The sequence below is a fragment of the Trifolium pratense genome, linkage group LG7 (genome assembly GCF_020283565.1).
Source record: "Trifolium pratense cultivar HEN17-A07 linkage group LG7, ARS_RC_1.1, whole genome shotgun sequence".
Classification (NCBI taxonomy): domain Eukaryota; kingdom Viridiplantae; phylum Streptophyta; class Magnoliopsida; order Fabales; family Fabaceae; genus Trifolium; species Trifolium pratense.
Window position 1 is genome coordinate 54,135,131 of NC_060065.1, and position 8,486 is coordinate 54,143,616.

The following is an 8,486-nucleotide window of genomic DNA, read 5'->3' on the forward strand; positions in this document are numbered from 1 at the left end:
GAATAGACACCTCTATGAATAGGCGTGTCGTGGTATCTGATGCGTGTTGGTGTCCGACACTTGTATGACACTAGTACGCCACGTGTCGGATATTTCAGATCGGTGTTCAACAAAACTCGATTTTTTCTTTACTTTGACACTTCTTTGATACGTATCCGACACCTGTAAGACACTCGTAAGACACGTGTCCGACACCTGTTTTTTCTTTGCTTATACTCTCCTTAGGCACATATCAGACATGTCTACAAGAGTTAAAGATGTGTCGAAACAACAATATTGATCAATAAGGATAAAAGACATTACATTTTGAATACATATTGTTAGTTTTTTCGATAGTAGATGAATAAATAAAGGTAAAATATTATTATATCTTGTTTTAAACTTTTTTTAAGATATAACTTGCTCAACTTAGATTTAAATTTATATATTTTATAAATATGTAGCGGTGTCGGTGTCCTATATTTTTTACATTAGTGGTGTTCGTGTCGGTGTCGTATCACGGTGTCAGTGTCAGAGTCCGTGCTACATAGCACATAAACGTTTATTTTAATTTTTTGGTCAAGTAGTCTAGTGGCTAGAAAATTCACCTTAAAGGTGAATAAGCGGAGTGTCCCGGGTTCGAATTCGAACTCCTACACATATAATGTGATGTCCCTACCAACTGAGCTAAGCTCACGGGGACCATGCATTTATTTAAATATAACAATACTATTAATTGGCACCGGAAATGGTAAGTGCTTCTGATAATATTTAGAAACATGGACACCTCTGAAGCCCCAATACTCCAAAAATGGCCAAGTACGTGTCTGATACGTACTCGATACTGATACTCGTCCGATACACGTATCGGAAAAGTATTGGAAATTAATATTATTTTTTAAAAAAAAATATAACTGATACATGTCGGATACTTCTCCGATACGTGTATCGGAAAAATATCGGACAATTAATGTTCTTTGATGATGAAAATGTAGGAAAGGACACTGATACAATTCATGTTTTCTCTTAATTATTGAATGTTAGAGTATGATGTTACCAACTATGTCTTTAGGTAGTACGTATTTTTTTATAAGCAAATTGTTAGTATATTATATTGTTATGTTAGTTTTTCTCCTTGTCAGGACTTGAACCATGAATCTCCAACTCTTTAACTTTTAGCTCAACTAATTAACCAGTTAAATTACTCATCTCACTCCCCTTTTTGGGCAGTACTTAACTTAAGATATGTAATTGTTACTTATTTGCTCAATTTGAGTAATTTGAATGTTAATTTTTTATCATTATCGATTTTAGTTATGTTTGTATATCGTGTATTTATATATATTTAATTTTAAATTAAATTTTTTAATTATGGACACATAAGTGTTTATTGATTTTTTGTGTTTCATTCGCAGTTAGAGCTAGCTCAAGACATATTTAAGCCTCAGTTCGAGCAGGTTATATACCGTTATAATATTTTAATTTTAGTTGTTTAGGTTTTTTTATTAATGGATTATATTTTCCTACAGCTCGGTCAAGATATTAGTACGGACAAACTCAAATCATTATTCTCTTTTTTAATAAAAAAGAAATTATTATTCTCTCTTAATTAACTCTATTCTTTACGGGGTTGCTATTCATGAAAGTGGACACCTCATCTCATCGTATTTTAACGCATTGTTGTATTGTTTAACCAATTAACGGTGTTAAACCAATGTGTCTAAATAAGTATTAGTTGAAGTACCTTTAGTACTTCTTTATATAATACCATTTGCTTATAAAAAAATGCGTCTAAATAAGTAACAACTCAAACAATATAATTATCAATTTTATAATGCACTATTAAACTTTTATTTAAACTTAACTTGCTTGATATGTTTTATTACAACGTTTATTGGAAACATCAATTATAGAAAATCTAATATCTTTTGAGAAAATTCTTAAACCATTTTGCAGATGACTTTTGGTGTCTTTTCAAACCGTTCTTATAATCCACAAAATTAATTCCAAAGCGCACTGTATAACCCCATGACCATTCAAAATTGTCCAACAACGACCATGCAAAATATCCTTTTATATTCACGCCTTTCCTGATGTAGTAAAAAACAAATAAACATCAAACACGGTATGAGAAAGTAAATATATTTTAAATTAAATTACTCACTTACCTAATTGCAGATTGAATATAAAAGAGATGACGATGATAATAGTCAATTCTATAAGTGTCCACAAGGGCTTCCTCTAGTGATAATGTTGGATCATTGAACTCATCAATACCTAAAAATTAAGTTTTTAAAGGTGATCACATATATGCTAGATAAAAATATTAAAATAAAAATCACCCACAATTTAACATACAACACAACTGTACAATTGTTATGTATTCATTCTCCTATTCCTATGAATATGATGTAATAAGGTGTATTTACCATTTTCAGTGATGTAAATCAAAGGATCGTCATACATCTTTTTAACGTAGAGTAACAAATCTTGAATTCCTTTCGGATAAACATATAGCCAACTTGATGCCGCCTACAAATATCATTATTATAAACATAAGCTATATATACACATAAAACAAACATTAGCTATAACAATATTAACATTTATCACTTTAAAAAAATTATATGGTCATATACATACGTACCCTTGGACCTATGGGAATCCCGTTGCGCTCAGCTTCGATCATAAAAACAAAAGATATAATTCAATTTTCAAATTGAAAATATTAATTATTTTAGAGAAAATGATCAATAAATAAAAGCATGCTTACTTGTAAGATTGGCATGAGAATCAGTATTGTAATTGCCTCGAGCATTACTAAGTTGAGGTGCATTGATAGCATAATTAGAGGTATAATAGTTTAGTCCAAGAAAATCAAATGACCCTTTAAGTAATGTTGCTTGATTTTTAGAGAACTTTGGCAATCGTTTTCCAACCAAAGAACGCATGCTTTGTGGATATTTCCCTCTTGTTATTGGTTCCATAAACCTGTAATTATTGTTACATATGAAAAAAGACCCAATTTGAGAATATTTCTACTAATTACACCCCATCATTCTAGTTACACACCTCTAACCAAAATTAATTTTTGATAACAAAATACACGTAGCCTCATATTTATTTTCCAAAATCCATTGATTACTTTTCAAATACTCTTTTGACTTACTTCCTCCGTCTCAAATTATAAGGGAAAAATGTTCACTTTTTTTCTCAAATTATAAGGGAAAAACACAAATATTTACTCTCTTTTATATTTTTCATAATCAATAAAAATTATTTTTACATCTTTCTATGAAACTATTTTTAAGAAAAATACAAAGAAACATATTTCAAAATATTATGTTTTGGTTTTTCTTAATAAGTGTGTTTTTTATTTTTCTTTTATAATTTAGGACGGAGGGAGTATCTTTGTAGAATGAAAGTGTAACTCAAGCTATATTATTATGTTTTTATGAAGAACAATTAGTATTACAATGTACGTATATCGTACCATCCAAACATGAAGTCAACTGCCCGTTCAGCAGCGTTTTGATCAAGTTTGTTATCTGAAAATGGAACGAACCAATTGGATATCAAGGTTATGCCTATGATACCCTTTTGAGATTCCTGCATATAGATCATTGTTTTGGTTTTTAGGTATCTAAATTTTTTTAGACAATCACATATCAATGCAGAAGTATGCACTTCAGATATTAAAATTAAATTCTTAACAAACCTGATACTTCTTCTTATACGCGTGGACAGTTGCGGCATGAGCAAGAAGTTGGTTATGTGTAACCAAGTAAGGCTCTTTTCCCGAATCACCATCGGTGCAATTTGAATTCAACCATTTAGAACATCGACCAGGTGGAAAGAACCCGATTGCATAGCCAGCTGTGCTATAAGAATATGGCTCGTTCAAAGTAATCCAATGTTTCACCCTATCTCCAAACTCTTTGAAACAAAGTTCCGCATAGTCTTGAAAATCATTTCTGAAAATTAATCATGGATTGTGATATTAATGCTTAGTATTGCTGATTGATTATTGCACAATTTATTCTAATAAAAAACTTTATCTATTTAGGATCTTTGTATACAAAGCAATTCAATAGTGTCATTTTTATTTATATATTGAGAAATAATGTAAAAGCATACCATGAAAAATGAATTAATACATATAATTTTGGTAATTTTACATCACTTACACAATGAGAGGGCTTAAGAAGCCACCATACTCATCCTCTAAAGCTTGAGGTAGATCCCAATGAAATAGAGTTACAAATGGTTGTAAGCCTATAAAATATTTGTATTCAATTAAATTTGTTTATCATTATGAAATGTTAAAATGTGAAGTTTAATAAAAAAATGTGAAGTTTAATAAAATAAAAAAAGTAAAAAAAGTATATGGACTAACCATTAGCCAACAACTCATTGATGAGGTTGTTGTAATATTTGACTCCTTCTCGGTTTATACCTCCTTTGAGCTTTCCTTCTATTGATGTTTATTAAAATTGAAGAAAAAAAAATTAATATATAAAGTGAAACATATAATTAATTAATTAAGTAAAATTAACTAGTAAAATACTGTATTAATTAGTTAGTCCGGTCGTTTATGTTTAACTCACTTGGGAGGATTCTTGACCATGAGATTGAGAATCTATAACCATCCAAATTCATATTCCTCATGATGTCAACATCTTCCTGCAATATTTAAGTTTATATATATATATATATATATATATATATATATATATATATATATATATATATCATACTACCATTTTGTTGTACATAACAAAAAAGATAATAATTTCCAAAAACAAAAAAGATATGTAATAAAATATAAAAAATGAATTGCAAATCCATTTGGGGTTGGTCTAGTGGCGTTAGTTTGGGTCATTGGAGTATGCTCCTCTCAATGTCTCAGGTTCGATTCCCCCTTGTGCAAAGACTAATCACTCGAGCATTGTGAGACTTAAATAGATGACAAACTCACGGATTGAACTCGTAATATTGATTAAGTTAAAAGAGGTTTACGTCATCTTATCTAAGTGCTATTGGATATAACTTTTTTTATTAACAGGAAAGATAACTTAATCCTACTCATTGGTCATCAATATTTATACTAACTTTTTGTTTTTATGATACCTTATAGCGATGATACTGGTCGATTGCGACATCTCCACTGCTTCTATCTTGTATCATATCTGCATGTTGCACATTTGTTATAAGGGTTACAGTATTACATTTGTAACGTGTAAGCTACCAAAAAGAAAAATTATAATAGTTGTCTCATAAGTGTAGCTCAAATGATAGGCGTAGCTATCAGAAACATTATTGGAGTGACCGAGGTTTCAACTCCGAATTTCACATTTCTCTATATTTAAATGTGTGAGAGTCTAGTCATTAAGCTACTTGACAAAAAAAAACTATAATAGTTTGAAAACATAATTTCTAAAATATACAAATATTTTTATTTTAGGAATTGTAAAAGTAGTACTGAAATGTGAATTCGGATTTCGTTCCACCTTATCGGTAATTATTACTTCTTCCGATCTTATATATAAAATAAATATTGTAAAATTGATTTAAAAGGGAGTAAATGTTTTTTTACAGTACTGTAGTTGAATGCGGAAAACTGTTGCATTGTAGCAATCCCAACCCAATTACTCGAAAAATTTGATTGCCAACTTTTGCAGCATTGTCAAATAAAAATGTTCTCCCAGAAAGCGACAAACTCATGTCGCATCATTGTGTTGTGCTTGTGCACAATAAAATAGTGTTCCTTTATTTCAAGTATTTTTTTTATAATTTTTTATACTAAAATTACCAATAATAAATATAGATAATTACATATGAATGAAAGGTAAATGGGCAAATATACAAGTATTGAATTTTAATGTGCTTTTAGTCTTTTACAATATTTATGAAACATTTTAAATTTGTGTTGATCAATTATTTTAAATAAATTCTGTTTTATTCTACCTACTAGATTACTTGACAAAAAAAATATTCCTTCAACTAACAAGTTAATAAGAACATTGCAATATATAAAGGTATGAGTATGAACTCGAATTTTTTTATTTATTCATAATGAAATTCTATTTTAGCTACAAAAACTATTTCATCAAAAAAATACTAATTTATAAGAAAAGGGGAGGGAAATTGCTTTCTCTTTCTAGACTAGAGACATCAAGTGTGTTGTTTGACTAACCTGATTTAAATTATTATTTTTTGGGTACAAAGATTTAAATTATTTTTATTTTGTAAAGTTGACCATTAAAATATATTAACTTCAAAACAAAATGATTTATGCATGAGATTATTTTTTCTAAAGAGTTTAGTATTGAAACTCAAACATACTGTCCTATACTAACAATTAACAAGTGAAAAGTGGAAATTTAAATATCTATGTAGTTTTCTATATTCTTATTGGACATGGTTGGACATTTTTATTTTAGAAAAAAAAAATTGTAAAATTTAAATAGATTATAAAATTGTCAACTCATCATAAAATTACTTTTCACCTCTTTTAATTAAACCAAAGTTTTTTTTTTACACAAAATCTTCTTTTTGGAGAAATCAGATATACCTTTTTTTTTAACGACAAATATATTATTAATCAAGTCTCCGCACAAGACGAACATAGATCGGTATAAATGTAACTGCATAACAGGGCGCCATATATATGCGGAGTGCCTAAAATAAACATCAAAACAAACACCACCTAATATAAAATATACCTGGATACTTATGAGTGTAGGTGTCCCATATACTTGCTCCTCTCCCACCTTCTTTTGCAGCACCTTCATACTGCATAATATAATCCATATATGGCATCAACCAAATTGTTCAATCATCTTGGTTTAATTGAAACTTGGTCAAAATTTAATTAAACCATTAATTAATTTTTCTCAAAACCAATGCTCAAAATAAAAACCACGGTCAAAATTAGTAATTAGTTGACTGATATTTTTTTCTCTGGATTTAACCCTGGATCTCCTCCCACTTCATTAACTTTCAGTGCCCCGGGGGCACCGGTTAGCATTTTCCTTAGTTTAAAAACTACATTTTAATCAAAGTAAAATTGAACTCAGATTATTTAAAAGACACAGTATTTGAGTCTCGTGAATTGAAATAATGTGGTGGTCAGCCAATTTTCATGTAAAGATCAGTTATCGAAAAAACTACGATGAATACTTCGAACCAATAACGTATTATTAAAAAAATAAAAAGAAAGAAATATTTACTTGGTAGGATGAGGATGCTGTCCCAAAAATGAAACCTGGTGGAAAACTAGTTCGATTGAGTGAAGAAACATCAAGAATTGGTGAAACAACCTCTGCAGATGGTAGTGTGGTGAAGAGATTGAAGAGAGTAAGAAGCAAAAAAGCATTGAAAAATGCCATATATCATGTGATGAATGAAAGAGTATTGTGTTTGATGCATAAGATTATGTGAAAATGTGGCTCTTGTTATAAAGGAAAAATACAAAATGTTTCTAGGCAAGTTAGAGTCTACAGATCAGCATTGGTGTTACTAGTGAAGAAAAAGACAAATATAGAGCCAAAATTTTCAAATAAAATATATGACATTTTCAATTTTGGCTATTTTCATTATTTGTTTATTATTTTTTTCCTCCTCCCTCAAAGAAAAAAACAGATTGAAAAAGCTGGCCACTTCAAATTCGGAGCCATTTTTCTTTTCCACATTTTGCGTGGAATATTGCACAGTTGAATCACCCTACGGCACATGTTAATAATCTAAAAAAAGAAATATTTTTTTAAATATTTATGAAAATTTTAAAAAATGAATTAGATGTACAAATTATGATAAAATATTTTTTTAATCATTAACATATTCTCCGATCTAATATATATAAGAAAGTTGATTGTTCTGAAAAACTCATAAATAATCTTGTTTTAAATGCTGCCATGTGTTTAAAGTAAGGGTATTTGGTATCCAAAATTTGTGTAACTAAACTAATATTGCTACAAACCAAGTCATATCGTGAGTCAATCAAGTCATTTTGTATACTTGTGAGAGAAAAAGTTGTTTTTTGGCAAGCCATGGTTACATGGAAACAAATCTGGTTGTATTTCAAACCAAACCAACCAAGTCATTTTTTATGCCAAATATTAAATGCAATCACATGTCATTGTCATACTGATATTCAACTCTTTATTTTCCACCAAAGAACAATTTGAAATTTGAATAACAAATTTCATGAATTATATTCTTTATAACTTCTCACCGGCAAAAATTTTAAGTTATGTATTGTACGGTATAAACTATCACTGATAAAAATTTCACTGATAAAATTTTTACACGGGTAAGTTATAATTGACATAGATTTTAACTATCATATGCGGTATAAACTATCACCGAGTCACCGATAAAAATTTCAAAATAATTGATATATGTGAGACAATTTATGACTAATAAAAATTTCAAAAAACTATTTTACACGACATAACTTGTAACTGACGTAAATTTCCAAATAACCATTATATACTGGATAAATT

The 8,486-nt window shown here is 29.2% G+C and overlaps 1 protein-coding gene across 1 annotated transcript; it reads right to left on the bottom strand.

The window, feature by feature from the left end:
* Positions 1-1,811: 1,811 nt before the first annotated feature.
* On the bottom strand, positions 1,812-7,410 carry LOC123897379 (beta-glucosidase 12-like). Its single transcript, XM_045947981.1, has 13 exons — positions 7,212-7,410; positions 6,705-6,774; positions 5,110-5,168; positions 4,587-4,662; positions 4,376-4,453; positions 4,167-4,254; positions 3,698-3,953; positions 3,473-3,588; positions 2,753-2,970; positions 2,627-2,658; positions 2,409-2,511; positions 2,148-2,256; positions 1,812-2,069 (listed from the first exon to the last, which is right to left on the bottom strand). The coding sequence occupies exons 1-13, from the start codon at positions 7,368-7,370 to the stop codon at positions 1,898-1,900; spliced, it is 1,536 nt and encodes a 511-aa protein (XP_045803937.1). The 5' UTR covers positions 7,371-7,410; the 3' UTR covers positions 1,812-1,897.
* Between the last annotated feature and the right edge of the window lie 1,076 nt (positions 7,411-8,486).